Below are 15,661 nucleotides of genomic sequence, written 5' to 3' on the forward strand. Positions count from 1 at the left end.
CTCAATGCGGCTTACATGGGGCAATGGAGGGTTAAGTGACTTGCCCAGAGTCACAAGGAGCTGCCTGTGCCTGAAGTGGGAATCGAACTCGGTTCCTCAGTTCCCCAGGACCAAAGTCCACCACCCTAACCACTAGGCCACTCCTCCACTGTTGCTACTATTTGAGATTCTACATGGAATGTTGCTATTCCAGTAGCAACATTCCATGTACAAGTCGGCCCTTGCAGATCACCAATGTGGCTGCGCAGGCTTCTGCTTCTGTGAGTCTGACGTCCTGCACGTATGTGCAGGACGTCAGACTCACAGAAACAGAAGCCTGCACAGCCTTCTACATGGAATGTTGCTAGTGGAATAGCAACATTCCATGTAGAATCTCTAGAATCTCCAATAGTAGCAACATTCCATGTAGAATCTCCAATAGTATCTATTTTATTTTTGTTACATTTATATCCCACGCTTTCCCACTCATGGCAGGCTCAATGCAGCTTACATGGGGCAATGGAGGGTTAAGTGACTTGCCCAGAGTCACAAGGAGCTGCCTGTGGCTGAAGTGGGAATCGAACTCGGTTCCTCAGTTCCCCAGGACCAAAGTCCACCACCCTAACCACTAGGCCACTCCTCCACTGTTGCTACTATTTGAGATTCTACATGGAATGTTGCTATTCCAGTAGCAACATTCCATGTACAAGTCGGCCCTTGCAGATCACCAATGTGGCTGCGCAGGCTTCTGCTTCTGTGAGTTTGACGTCCTGCACGTATGTGCAGGACGTCAGACTCACAGAAACAGAAGCCTGCGCAGCCTTCTACATGGAATGTTGCTAGTGGAATAGCAACATTCCATGTAGAATCTCTAGAATCTCCAATAGTAGCAACATTCCATGTAGAATCTCCAATAGTATCTATTTTATTTTTGTTACATTTATATCCCACGCTTTCCCACTCATGGCAGGCTCAATGCAGCTTACATGGGGCAATGGAGGGTTAAGTGACTTGCCCAGAGTCACAAGGAGCTGCCTGTGGCTGAAGTGGGAATCGAACTCAGTTCCTCAGGACCAAAGTCCACCACCCTAACCACTAGGCCACTTGCCTGTCCCCCCCCCCCCCCCCCCTCCTTTTTTTCTTTTAATAATGAAACCCAAGGCTGTTCACAACTTGTAAATATAATGGTACACAAAGAGGTGTATTTTCAAAGCACTTAGCCTCCCAAAGTTCCATAGAAACCTATGGAACTTAGCCTCCCAAAGTGCTTTGAAAATAAGCCTGCTAAGGTGTAAAACCCAGCGTCATGCCGCCCCTATGAACTGAAAATACATAATAATCACACTAACGAACTAACAGAGCAAGTCAGGAACTGAGCTCAAAATTCAAATATATCCAATAGCCATTGTCACCCCACAAAATGCAAAAACATTATGATAATCCACGTTCTAACTAGCACAAGAGTGCCTCACTTAAGTACCTACCTAATACTATCATTAAGGAAAAGAACCAGCGTTAACAAGTAGCATTAAATAGGGTCTGGGGGAAACTTGTCTACATAACCAGGTTTTCAAGAAGATTGCAGAATTTCAATGGTTTTAAGAAGGAAGCTGGGGTGAGAACTGGAAGGTCCTCCTGGTCATTGGGGATATTTGGAAATATTTCCCGAGCTTTATCATTTGTCAGTGCACCGATTTGGGCCGTGGGAGGTGTCATTTTGACTGGGAGGTTGAAAGATAAGTGCATTTCTTTAGAACCGTTCGGTAGAAATACACGGTTACCATAGCAGATAAGCTGAACTTTCTGATACGGGAGGTTTTTGCCCGTGATGATTTAAGGGACCTCCCTTACGTTGTGAAAAGCAACGACACGGTGTTCCCTTAGCATTTGAGGCTTTTCCTCCATATCAAATCCATCTTTGAACACATCAGTATTTCATGTGGATATCATTTATTGCTCCAGAAAAAGGAGGACAGATTGAGCCAGTCTGGATTTTACTTCCATTGCTTTCAATGCAGTAGCGTTCCTAGGGGGGCGGATCACCGATGCGCCCCACCCCCCTGGGTGCAGCGCCCCCCCCCCCCCCCGGAACAGCGCGATGCCGCCCCCCCCCCCCCCCCCCCCGGTGCACGCCGCTGGGGGGGGGGGGGGGGGGTGCCGCGCACCTGCCTGCTCTTCGTTTTCATGCTCCCTCTGCCCCGGAACAGGAAGTAACCTGTTCCGGGGCAAAGGGAGCATGAAAACGAAGAGCCGACAGGCGCGCAGCACCCCCCCCAGCGGCGTGCACCCGGGGCGGACCGCCCCCCCCCCCCCCCCCCTTGGTACGCCACTGTTTCAATGGAAGCAAAACCCGATGGGACATGAAATCTGTACACAGTCCATCTTATTGGGGGGCTTTGTTAGACTCAACATGCACCGATGAAAATAGTCTTTAGACAAATGTATATACTTAAGGCTTACAATGCATACAGGTGTCCCACACCCGGGGCGGATCGCCGATGCGCCCTGCCCCCCGGGTGCAGCACCCCCCCCCCCCCCCCCCGGCAAAGAACCCCCCTCCCCCGGGTGCCCGCTGCTGGGGGGGGGGGGGGTGCCGTGCGCTGGTCAGCTTCCTTCGTTTCCATGCTCCCTCTGCCCCGGAACAGGTTACTTCCTGTTCCGGGGCAGAGGGAGCATGAAAACGAAGGAAGCTGACCGGCGCGCAGCACCCCCCCCCCCCTCCCCAGCGGTGTGCACCCGGGGCGGACCGCCCCCACCGCCCCCCCCCCCCTCTTGGTACCCCACTGGTCCCACTTTTGTTTCCTTCTCCATTTTATTCCTCTTTTGTTATGTAAATTTCTGAGAGAAGGGACGGATTTTAGTCAGTGACTTGTCTGCTGTCTTACTGACACCCTATGGCTACTTCTGGTACTACAGCCTCTCGCTGGCTGCACTAATAGTAATGTGACGAGACCTTATGAGGCAGATTTTAGAAAAGACGTACAAAATAGAGTTGAGGCATTCATGTCGGGACATCTCACGTTCCACTAGCGTTTTAAGAACAGGATCTGCTGACACGGAGCCTGTTCTAAAATAGATGACAAAAGAATGTTTGTACTGGCTACTTGCTCAGGAGCATCCATTTTAGAATCACAAAAGTCTTTTAAAAAAAAAATCATGAGGTCAACACGGTCACAAACATTTGGAATGAAATAGCGATGTAAATGTTTGTACTGGCACATAAATGTTTGCCAAACAATTGTTAGAAACATTAATATCCGGTGATTATAATGTGTGCCTTGCTCATGTAGCAGTCATTAAAAAAAAAAAACAGGCAGCCTCAGAAACGAACCCTGCTAAAGTTAGAGCTTTTCTATAAGAGGATGTGCTCCAAATCAGCATGTCGGAAATTATTAACCAGTGACAAGCTGACATCACTGCAGGATCTGCAGATTGAAAGCTCGATGCGCCTTCTCAGGTAGAAATTCAGGGCAGATGTACGGAATCTTAACGGCCATTGGGTGGCAACGCCGGTAATTGGGAAGCAAAACCGGTGCTGGGCAGACTTCTACGGTCTGTGCCCTGAGAATAGCAAGGACAAATCAAACTCGGGTACACATATAAAGTATCACATACCAGAAACACAACAAGATTGGCTCGAACATACCTGAATCTCCACTACCCAAACAACAAAGGACTCAAATACAAATCAACATATGCATCCAGCTTCTATTTAAACGCACAACTATGGAACGCACTGCCAAAAATAGTAAAAACAACATACGACCACCTAAAGTTCTGGAAAAAAACTAAAAAGAAACCTGTTCCAAAAGGCTTAACCCACCGACCCAACATAAGAACAAGAAAGCCTGCTACACAACACCAAGAACGAAATAGTAACATACATAGTAACATAGTAACATATAGATGACGGCAGAAAAAGACCTGCACGGTCCATCCAGTCTGCCCAACAAGATAAACTCACATGTGCTACTTTTTGTGTATACCCTACTTTGATTTGTACCTGTCCTTTTCAGGGCACAGACCCTACAAGTCTGCCCAGCACTATCCCCGCCTCCCAACCACCAGCCCCGCCTCTCACCACCGGTTCTGGCATAGACCGTATAAGTCTGCCCAGCACCATCCCTACCTCCCAACCACCAGTCCCGCCTCCCACCACCGGCTCTGGCACAGACCGTATAAGTCTGCCCAGCACCAGCCCCGCCTCCCGCCACTGGCTCTGCCACCCAATCTCAGCTAAGCTCCTTAGGATCCATTCCTTCTGAACAGGATTCCTTTATGCTTAACCCACGCATGTTTGAATTCCGTTACCGTTTTCATTTCCACCACCTCCCGCGGGAGGGCATTCCAAGCATCCACTACTCTCTCTATGAAAAAATACTTCCTGACATTTTTCTTGATTCTGCCCCCCTTCAATCTCATTTCATGCCCTCTTGTTCTGCCGCCTTCGCATCTCCGGAAAAGGTTCGTTTGCGGATTAATACCTTTCAAATATTTGAACGTCTGTATCATATCACCCCTGTTTCTCCTTTCCTCCAGAGTATACATGTTCAGGTCAGCAAGTCTCTCCTCATACATCTTGTAACGCAAATCCCATACCATTCTCGTAGCTTTTCTTTGCACCCCAACTCTCCCTCTTCCTACCTAATGTTCCCCCAATGTATCTACCAAAAATCTACCCATTCCACTACAACCACACCTTGTCCTCATGTACACTTTGTATTTGTTCAGACCGGAACCGGCGAACGCCGCTACGGTACCATGTAAGCCACATTGAGTCTGCAAATAGGTGGGGAAATGTGGGATACAAATGTAACAAACTCATTATTATTATTATTTTATTATTATCTTGTTGGGCAGACTGATGGACCATACAGGTCTTTATCTGCTGTCATTTACTATGTAACTCTTTGGGGTTCTACATGGAATGTTGCTACTAAATGGGATTCTGGAATCTTGTAACTCTTTAGGATTCCAGAATCTTCAGAACTTTTAGTATAAGAACAGTGCTGGGCAGACTTCTACGGTCTGTGCCCTGAGAAAGGCAGGGACAAATCAAACTCGGGTCTACATATAAAGTAACATGTACCATGTATAATGAGTTTATCTTGTTGGGCAGACTGATGGACCATACAGGTCTTTATCTGCCGTCATTTACTATGTTACTCTTTGGGGTTCTACATGGAATGTTGCTACTAATTGGGATTCCGGAATCTTGTAACTCAAAAACTCACTCGCCCCTCCCCCCCCCCCCCCCCCCCCCCCACCCAACCACCTGTAGGCCCTCCCTGGGCTTTCTTTAGGAAGGCCTGGTGATCTAATGGCTTCTTCGGGGACAGGAACAAACCCCACTTGTTCCTGCCCCATGCCATTGCTCTGACACAATGGCTGCCTAGACTTCCCGTGGCAGTCGTGCGAGATTGCCACGGGAGGTCCTGGAATCCATTTTACAGCTGGAACCAGCACAGGCAGGACTCGCTCCTGCTTGTATGGTTCCAGTCGCAAAATGGCTGCCAGGACCTCCCGCGGCTATCTCGGGAGCCACTATGTCAGAGCAGTGTCATGGGGCAGAAAGGGGCACTCAGGGAGTACTAGGCCATAGCGGAAAGACTAAATAAATTCTTTGCTTCGGTCTTTTCAGAAGATGATGTAAGAGATCTACCTGTGGAGAACGAGGAACCCACAATCCCTACGTCAAAGTAGTACAGCGAAAAGGAGTAGGATACTCTGGCCTTCACAATAACCGAGGAGGACGTCTAAAAATTTCAGTCTTTATTAGGAAACATCAATTGACTCGACACAGCAGCTGTGTTTCGGCGCCTATGCGCCTGCCTCAGGAGTCTAAAAAAACATATACAAATACTATACTAAAATATAAAATCATGAATCAAAATACACACATATATATATTCAGGAGTCAAAAACACGTAAATATAAAAATGTCTTAAATTTAGAGTGTGACTATAATATTTAGCTTAAAACTAAAATTATAAACATAAAGTCCATGTAATCTCTAAAAACAAAAGTGGAACAGAACACTTTTAAAAGTAAAAATAGCCATTTACATGTGGGCATACAGTAATATACTCCATAGCTTATAAAGTGTGCTCTAGGCAACTGACCTTAGGATGTCCCAAAGATGTAAAAAATGAGCACAAAACTTCCCTATGCGATCAGGCTATTAGATGTCAAATTCCTATAGAGAGCGGTGAAAATTATCAACAATAGTCAACATGGTGTAAAAATAAGAAGTATAAATCCTGATACACTGGTAAACTTGCATAATCTAAAAATTAGCCTCACAGCAGTCTTCTGGATAAGTTGCAGTTTAAGATAGTTACTGCTTAACCCCTAAATAGAGTACGTTGCAGTGACTCCTCTATTCAATTCTGTTTTGGGGGGGACCTAGAAAAGACTTTTTGGGGTTACACAGTTGAAGTGGAGGAGTGGCCTAGGGTGGTGGACTTTGGTCCTGGGGAGCTGAGTTCGATTCCAGCTTCAGGCACAGGCAGCTTCTTGTGACTCTGGGCAAGTCACTTAACCCTCCATTGCCCCATGTAAGCCGCATTGAGCCTGCTATGAGTGGGAAAGCGCAGGGTACAAATGTAACAAAAATAAAATAGATGCTATTGGAGATTCTACATGGAATGTTGCTATTCCACTAGCAACATTCCATGTAGAAGGCTGCGCAGGCTTCTGTTTCTGTGAGTCTGACGTCCTGCACATACGTGCAGGACGTCAGACTCGCAGAAGCCTGCGCGGCCACATTGGTGATCTGCAAGGGCCGACTTCTAGTGGAATAGCAACATTCCATGTAGAATCTCAAATAGTAGCAATAGTGGAGGAGTGGCCTAGTGGTTAGGGTGGTGGACTTTGGTCCTGAGGAACTGAGTTTGATTCCCACTTCAGGCACAGGCAGCTCCAGTCACTTAACCCTCCATTGCCCCATGTAAGTCGCATTGAGCCTGCCATCAGTGGGAAAAACGCAGGGTACAAATGTAACAAACAAAAAAAAAAAAGAAATGTGAGGCTATACAATGATCATACTGTATGCTAATTTTTTTTTTTTTTTTTTTTTTTGTAGATCATGAAAGGAGATTTTAAAGTCCCAAGCAATTTGAAAGGACATCTTCAGGTTAGATCATCAAGTGATGTGTATTTTAGAAACAGACATCGGTATTCATTGGGACAATCAGTCCGTAAAGTTTTTGATTGTTTACTTTATTGCCTCTCTCAGTGGACCTGAAACTATTTAGAACATGCACAAATCGTCAAACGAGAAGGCAACTGAAACCAGGGTTTTCAGTTACTGCTAAAACCAAACCTTCCCCCAGCGATCACAATCTGGCCAATATTCAATTGGTGGCGGTCAGTGTTTTTGTCCGCCGCTGGCTGTATTTCTAGATATTCAATGCCAGGCCATGACCAGGCATCGGCATTGAATATCCGGTTATATGTTGGCCACTAAAACTTAAGCAATTAAGTGCAATATTCAGTCCTTAAATACTTAGGATGAACTACATAAGAGAGGACCACTTTATGCTGCCCAAATTAAGTACTACTACTATTAATCATTTCTATAGCATTACTAGATATACGCAGTGCTGTACAGATGATATGCAGATACTTTCTCTGCCCCTAGAGGGCTCACAATCTAAGTTTTTTTTTTGAGGGGGGGGGGGGGGGGGTTGTACCTGGGGCAATGGAGAGTTAAGTGACTTGCCCAAGGTCACAAGGAGCAGTTGCCAGGATCAAAGCCCTCCACTCATCTTATGCAGTTAAGGGGCTGAATATTGGGACTTAACCACATGAGTTCCAACTCTGCCCATGGAACCCGCCTGCAAGTTAGCCAGTTTCAGCTCAGGTGCTAACCACGAATAGTCATCGTCACTAACCGGTTAAGTGCCATTGAATATTCGCGGTTAGCCACGGACAAGCGACTTAAATAGCCAGGAGCCTCTCTGGGCCATTTAAACTGCTTTGAATATTGGGCAAAATGTGATCATTCTCTGCTGTATCCTCTCACCACCCAGAGACCTACTTTAGAAACTCTGGTGGCCTCTCTGGGGCACGAGCGATCAGCTGTCGCTCCTGCCCATGTCGGCTCCAATCTGAAAATGGCTGCCGTGACCTCCCCAGAGCAGGGCCTGTCCCTTATGTGTGTCTGTAGAGTACCATATACAGCTTTTAATACTATATAATTGTTTAATAGTAGTAGTAATAACATCAAATAATGGTTCAGGGGGAAGCAAGGGGAAGGACTTTCCGATCTGAGAATATGAATGTCGATAATGATTCCCAGGTTCTCTCTCTCTCTCTCTTTCAGATTAATCAAAATGCATCCCTCTCACACTGATGACACGAAAAGCTTTACAGGTATGTCCAGGAGGGAGGCTTCAAAAGTTAGAAACTCCCATGTTCCCCAAAATGTCCCAAGCTTCAGGTGCTAAGGCCTAAATTTTCAAAAGTGAAGGCTTTAAATACGTAAAATCAGAATTTAGATGAGTAAATCTGTGGTGTGTATGATGCTAGAATTTTCTACAGCTATAACTCAATGTAATTTTGTGTATGCAGAAGACACATAGTAGATGATGACGGCAGAAAAAGACCTGCACGGTCCATCCAGTCTGCCCAAGATAAATTCATATGTGCTACTTTTTTATTTGTACTGTTCTCTTCAGTGCACAGACCGTATAAGTCTGGCCAGCCCTATCCCCGCCTGCCAACCACCAGCTCTGGCACAGACCCTATAAGTCTGCCCAGCACTATCCCCGCCGCCCAACCACCAGCCCCGGCACAGACCGTATAAGTCTGCCCAGCACTAGTCCCGCCTCCCAACCACCAGCCCCAGCACAGACCGTATAAATCTGCCCAGCACCAGCCCCGCCTCCCAACCACCAGCTCTGCCACCCATTCTAGGCTAAGCTCCTGAGGATCCCTTCCTTCTGAACAGGATTCCTTTATGTTTATCCCACGCATGTTTGAATTCCGTTACCGTTTTCATCTCCACCACCTCCCGCGGGAGGGCATTCCAAGCATCCACCACCCTCTCCGTGAAAAAATACTTCCTGACATTCTTCTTGAGTCTGCCCCCCTTCAATCTCATTTCATGCCCTCTCGTTCTACCACCTTCCCATCTCCGGAAAAGGTTCGTTTGCGGATTAATACCTTTCAAATATTTGAACGTCTGTATCGTATCACCCCTGTTCCTCCTTTCCTCCAGGGTATACATGTTCAGGTCCGCAAGTCTCTCCTCATACGTCTTGTAACGCAAATCCCATACCATCCTCGTAGCTTTTCTTTGCACCGCTTCAATTCTTTTTACATCCTTAGCAAGATACGGCCTCCAAAACTGAACACAATACTCCAGGTGGGGCCTCACCAACGACTTGTACAGGGGCATCAACACCTCTTTTCTTCTGCTGGTCACACCTCTCTCTATACAGCCTAGTAACCTTCTAGCTACGGCCACCGCCTTGTCACACTGTTTCATCGCCTTCAGATCCTCAGATACTATCACCCCAAGATCCCTCTCCCCGTCCGTACCTAGCAGACTCTCACCGCCTAATACATACGCCTCTCTTGGATTTCTACTCCCTAAGTGCATCACTTTGCATTTCTTCGCATTGAATTTTAGTTGCCAAACCTTAGACCATTCTTCTAGCTTTTTCAGATCCTTTTTCATGACACAAAATGGTTTATATGAAGAGTTAAGCATGCGACGTATTTTGGCTCAGGGGCCGATGCTTTAAATTTGCAGTAGAGCCGTGTGCTGACACTTCAGCACACAGCTTCCTAATGAAAGCCTAACACAGCATTTTAGCTCTCCAGTGCAGTAAGGCATGCAGATTACTGCAGAGTTTAAAAGTGTGTGGTATCAGGAAAAGCAGTAATATGCTGCTATTTCTGCAAATGTTTCCCCTCCCTTTCTAATAAGTGGGGAGACATAACAGAAAAAAAGCCTTCTTTCTTTCCCTGAGACCCAAGCCTCCAACCCCTGCTACACATCTTAGTATTCTAGTGTCCCCTTCTCCCTCCCCTTTCCTGGACTCAGCCCCCTGACCTCCTAACCTCCGACACAACAGTCCCCTAGTATCTTGCTCTCCTTCTGTCCAACCGAGAAAATAAATCCCTGGTACTCTAGTGACCCTCCCCACCTACCTCATAAAGGCAGGAGTGGTGACCACTCGTTCCTACCTCTGGCACCACCATAGTCCAAAATGGTGGCACCTGATTTCTAGCAGTGCATTCTGATGCGCTACTAAGGGTCAGCCTACCAAATAAGGCAATATTTGCCTTAAATGGTAGACCAACCCCTAGCGGTGCATCAGAACACATTTGTTAGGGGTCTGGCGCAACCGTTTTGGACTATGGTGGTGTTGGAAGCAGGAGCAAATGGGCCTCTCTCCTGCCTTATGACTTTTTAGGTGGGTGGGGAGATGATGGAGGCCATGAGACTACCAGGGATTTATTTTCTGTGTCAGACAGAGGGGGATTAGGTGGGGGGGGGGGGGGGGGGGGGAAAAGTTGCCACTAGACTAGCAAAAGTTTTGCATGTGTGGTGGGGTAAGAGTTTGAGGACTGGGAGGAGAGTGGTGTGGTCCACTAGAATACCAGGAATTTGTATGTGGGAGTAGAGGAGGCGTCTGGTCTGGAGGAAGGAAGGAGGTTGGTAGAGATTGTGTCAGGGTTAGGAGGATTGGATCTGGGAGGAGCATTAGACTACCAGGAATGGTGTCGGGGACAAGGGGGTCAGGTCCATTGGACCTGGGATCTTGGGTCATCTAAGGTGAGGTGTTATACTTCAGATGACCATTGATGGGAGCTTTACATCCCTTCAGGCTGAGCATTAAATCCTTGCCATTGTTTTCAGCTTTTCACTGTTCAGCACACTTTTCTGCATCAGTGCAGCATATTGAATTAACCCAATTTGAATGGGTTTAAATATGTGAAGCACTGATCCATCAACTAAGGCAGTGGTTCCCAAACCTGATCCTGGAGGCCCCTCAGCCAGTCATGTTTTCAGGATATCCACAGCGAATACTCACGAGAGAGATTTGCATGAGGTGGAGGCAGTGCATGCAAATCTCTCTCATGAATATTCATTGTAGATATCCTGAAAACCTGACTGACTTGGGTGCCTCCAGGACCAGGTTTGGGAACCACTGAACTAAGGCTTTTCATAGATTAGCTTTTACACGAAACCTCTTTGTTCATCGTGTCCTCGCAAAATTGTTCACTCGAGCAGCGCAAAGCATGTACAGGGGCCCTGGCGCACTTTACTGCTTCAGCCCCTCAGTTTTCAAAGTCAGTTTGTGTGCTTTGATTTTGATAATTGAGGGGTTTATGCACATACTTGAAAGTACATCTGTAACTTTGCAATTGTCTGCATTACTGATAACATAGCTTTGATTGTGTAGGACCACTGCTGTATATTAATTTTAAGGATTTTCTCTCCATGTCTGACACCAATTACTTCTTTTGAATTTGACATATGTATTATTAATTTGAGTTTTGCTCACACCTTTTCAGTAGTAGCTCAAGGTGAGTTACGTTCAGGGTACAGTAGGTATTTCCCTATCCCCATGGGGCTCACAATCTAATTTTTCTGTCTGAGGCAATAGAGGGTTCAGTAGGTTGCCCAAGATCACAAGGAGTACTGGGGGGATTTGAACCAGGCATTGCTAGATGTCAAACCCATTGCTGTAACCACTAGGCTACTCCACTCATACAGAAATTTTCTTCCAGAAAGGATCTGAGGTTTGCATTTCAGTTGTTGCTGAGTCTTGTTAACAAATATCCTATGAATAATGAAATAAAACATGGAAAAGAAAATAAGATGATACCTTTTTTATTGGACATAACTTAATACATTTCTTGATTAGCTTTCGAAGGTTGCCCTTCTTTGTCAGATCGGAAATAAGCAGATAGTATATATAAGTGAAACATCCAAGCATTACTTTGACAGTCTGATAGGGTGGGAGGGTGGGGGTGGGTAGGAGGTATGCACGGGGACATCAAAGCATTTCATTGATATTCTAACAGAATGGGTGTGGGTAGGTGAGAGGAGGGTGTTAAACAGAGAAATACAATTTTATGGTTTATAATGGGCTAGAAAACCCAGATCTTTAAGTCCTGTCTGTTGGGTGTCAAAATATTCAATCATTCTGACTTCAAAGGTCTTACGTTCCTGTATTGAATAATGTAAAGCCCTATTCATTTTATACCACGGTATAAACCTTTATAACTTTTCCCCATAAATATCCCTTCACCATCACAGAATTTGGGGGTGTAGAAGATTGCGTGTTTGCACCTACTAGGGATCTGTGTTTGGTTTTCAGGTTGGAGAATTTTATGTGCACAACGAGCATGCATTAAATCAAGATTATACTCCTACGTTTTACATACATTAATCCTTTGAAGTGATCAAAAAAATCTGAAAATGGTTTGAAAATGCTGTCCTCCCACTCACCCCTCTTCAATTTGGGAAGAAGATAGAGGGCACTCATAACATCGGGGGTGGGGGGACATTTCTTATGGTTTGTAGTTGTAAGTTTTTACTGTATCGCCTTTTGCAAACACATAAAAGCAATCTTAAAGAAAAATTTAATTAAAAGAAGCCAGAAAAGGCACAATGTGCCAGGAAAACAACTCCATTGTAAATAGGGCAGGGATAGCTAAATGCAGAGAGAAAGAAAGACAGAGAGTAAGCTTGAGCCTCAGAAGAGGTCTCGTAGAAGTTGAAAGGAAAACCAGAGGAAATTGAGGCCAATCTTCGGACCAACTGTTTAGCCTCTAGGGGCAGGAATTAAAAGCAAGATTAAATAAATGGGTTTTGAGGGTACTCTTTAATTTTGATTAGATTCGGTATGCAGAATCCAGGAGAGGGAATCCCAAGGGGAAGGGGCAAGAATGAAGGAAGACAGAATGACTTGTGGAGTCAGGCCAGGTTTGAAAGAATGAGGGAAGTTGGAAGATATTCTGAAGAGGATCCCGAGTGGTGGGCTGGTTTGTGTCGAGACTCTTGAGGCTTGTTAACTTAAGACGGCAATATCTTGGAGTATAACCTTGGCACACCAATCACCTGAAGTCTCTATTATTTTATGACGTCTCTTTTATTGAATAAATCACAGATAATTTACTCAGTCAGATGTTCAGAAGTGCTGCCCCAGGGCACAGAGACTCCGCAGTTCTGGGAGCTGTTTCAGTGGTTGGAGGTGAGATCTGAAGAGAGGTAGCTTATTGCAGGTGAGAAATAGTTGAGTAGATAGAAGTGGTTCAAAGCTGGGTGACTGGAATGTGCGATATCTCATTAGGGAGGACATATTTTTAAGGTAAGAAACCAGGTTCGTTACAGGGAGTTTCAGCAGGATAGAGCTGTCTAGAGTGGTGCATGCTCCATGTCTCTGGCTAGATGGTGGGAGGCCTCATGGCTGAAGGGACAAAGAGGTGCTGAGGCGTCACACAGGTTCAGGGAGGAGCAGATAGAGACCAATGGGGACAGAGCCTGCCATCGAGGTAGTAAGAGACGGCTCTCGATTGGAGGGAAAGGTCATACCTGGCTGACCTTCCAGGACAGAGATAGAATGACCAGGAAATGATAGCAGGAAGACAAAAGAGCCAAGCTTGGCAGAGAGAGAGAGAGGGAGGAGGTCTGGGCAGCCTTACAACCAGTGGTAATAGTTCTTACACAGCCAAGCAAGTGTGGTTGCACTGCCTGTGAACTACATTACCCACAGTGCATTGCTCATGTATCTTTGCAGTGAGAAACTGCAGCAATGATAGTCCTTAGAACTGAGAATAACAGTAAAAGCATTACACACATTTTTAGGATCACGTCAGGGGCTGTCAGAGGACAGAACAGATTGTACGGAGCAATTGTAGAAGCCAGATACGGATGGAGTCCAGTAAAGATAGCACTGTGGGTTAACATGAGAATTTTGAATTGAAAATGACATTTTGCAGGAAGCCAGTGCAGTTGGAATAGGTAGAACAAAATTTGTTCAGATTTCCTGAGATGAAATACGATGCACACAGCTGTATTTTGAACTGACTGTGGATGTCTGAGAGAGAATTTTAGAAGGCCAGCTAATATGGGGTTACAGTAGTCAAGTTGAGAAGTTGCAGGTACATGGAAGGTTGTCTGTTAATCAGCAATATTTAAAAGAGAATGAACATATATAGTTGCCCCTCTGTATATGGCAGGATTTGTCTTCAGCTTGATAATAATCGATGATCCAGCATTGTGTAAAAGCGATGGGGGTAGTTCTGTGTTTGCAAAGCTGTTATTTGACACATCACCTGGAGAAAGCTGAGAGGACCAAACTGGATCATTTTGCTCCAGAACAAAAAGGAGAGCTTTAATGCTAAAAACACTTGAGCAGAAATTGGCGGCTTGAGTACCTATTGCAGTACACCTTTTTTTTCCTTTGAGTGGAGTAGTCACTTAACCCTCCATTTCCCCAGGTACAACATAAATCCCTGAATATATAAAGCGCTTTGATTGTAACCACAGAAATGCAGTTTATCAGATCCCATCCCCCTTTCCCCTTTTTTTTCTCTAGCACTAGGCACCGTAAAAAAGCGATGCACAAGTCTTAAAATAACACTAACGGAGTGAGATGTTTGCCAGGTGCTATAGAAACTTTTCAGGGGAATATTATGACCTCAAACAAGTGCTCAGATTTCTTTGTGTTGAGTAGTAAATGCACAATTTTCCTTTACAAGCCCCCTTTTTTTTTTTTCCCCCCCCCCATCACCATTTTCCTTTGCTGACCACCATTTTCTTATATTTTTCCCCACAGGACTTTGGAAATCATTTTTCACCACTCAGAAGAGAAAACAATCTTTGCAGTTGACAGAGGAAACTAATTCTCCAAGCATATTGCTTGTAAAATGTTGCCAAACTGTGACTACTTTATATCAGGAATGTATTTTTGCATTTATTTGCAAAACACCGAACATTTTGAAAGCGCCAAGTACAGCGTTGTCTTATCTAGTTTCAGACTTCACTGTGGCAAAGAGAACATTAATTAATATGTGGACTAATTTGTATTGGTACTTAAAAATCTAGAGTGTGGACTGAACTATTTTATATTAGGTTCTGGGAATTTTTCTAAAGGTGCGTTTTTAAACATTGTGTCTTGTGAAATTGTCCCCTTTAATTTCTGACAGAAGAAGGCGTAACAGCCTCTGTATCTATGACAATCAGAAACATGCCTTTTAAATTAATTCACTTCTAATTTCCAGATTTGAGTCAAGAACTTCATATGTGAAGCTCTTCAGTTTAATGTTTGTTTTTTCTTCCTTTTCATGGTATTAAACTCATGTTTTGTTAAAAAGTGGTGTCCTTTATTTTCTTTAAATCACTGTCTAGAAATATACACATATATACATTTGTGTAGTTGATTTGGGAAGATAAAGACCAACGCTGTGTCCAAGGACTAAGTGAGAGAGGGGAATCTTATTCCTGTCCCAAAATAATTCCTGAGCAAGTCTAATGTCCTAATCCAGCCACGTACATATCACATCCCCCAGTGCTACAAACCAGGCCTTCTCGAGTTTAGTAAGAGAATCACATTGCTTTGTGTAACCAGAAAACGTGTTTGCTGACCTTGAGGATCAAAGTTCTGTGTCCTTGCTTTAAGCACTGGATCACATCACCTCAATGACAATAATCCCA

The 15,661-nt window shown here is 45.0% G+C and overlaps 1 protein-coding gene across 3 annotated transcripts in view; it reads left to right on the forward strand.

Moving 5' to 3' along the window:
• TPST2 (tyrosylprotein sulfotransferase 2) overlaps window positions 1-15,302 on the forward strand; it is a 142,071-nt gene extending 126,769 nt beyond the window's left edge. For all 3 annotated transcript variants that reach the window (XM_030219204.1, XM_030219203.1, XM_030219205.1), the window contains 3 exons: window positions 7,064-7,114; window positions 8,306-8,355; window positions 14,784-15,302. In XM_030219204.1, the coding sequence (XP_030075064.1) occupies window positions 7,064-7,114; window positions 8,306-8,335 (81 nt within the window). In that variant the 3' untranslated portion in view covers window positions 8,336-8,355; window positions 14,784-15,302. The remainder of the gene's footprint in view (window positions 1-7,063; window positions 7,115-8,305; window positions 8,356-14,783) is intronic.
• Window positions 15,303-15,661: the final 359 nt, after the last annotated feature.

The sequence above is a fragment of the Microcaecilia unicolor genome, chromosome 11, assembly GCF_901765095.1.
Source record: "Microcaecilia unicolor chromosome 11, aMicUni1.1, whole genome shotgun sequence".
In the NCBI taxonomy this organism is placed as follows: Eukaryota; Metazoa; Chordata; class Amphibia; order Gymnophiona; family Siphonopidae; genus Microcaecilia; species Microcaecilia unicolor.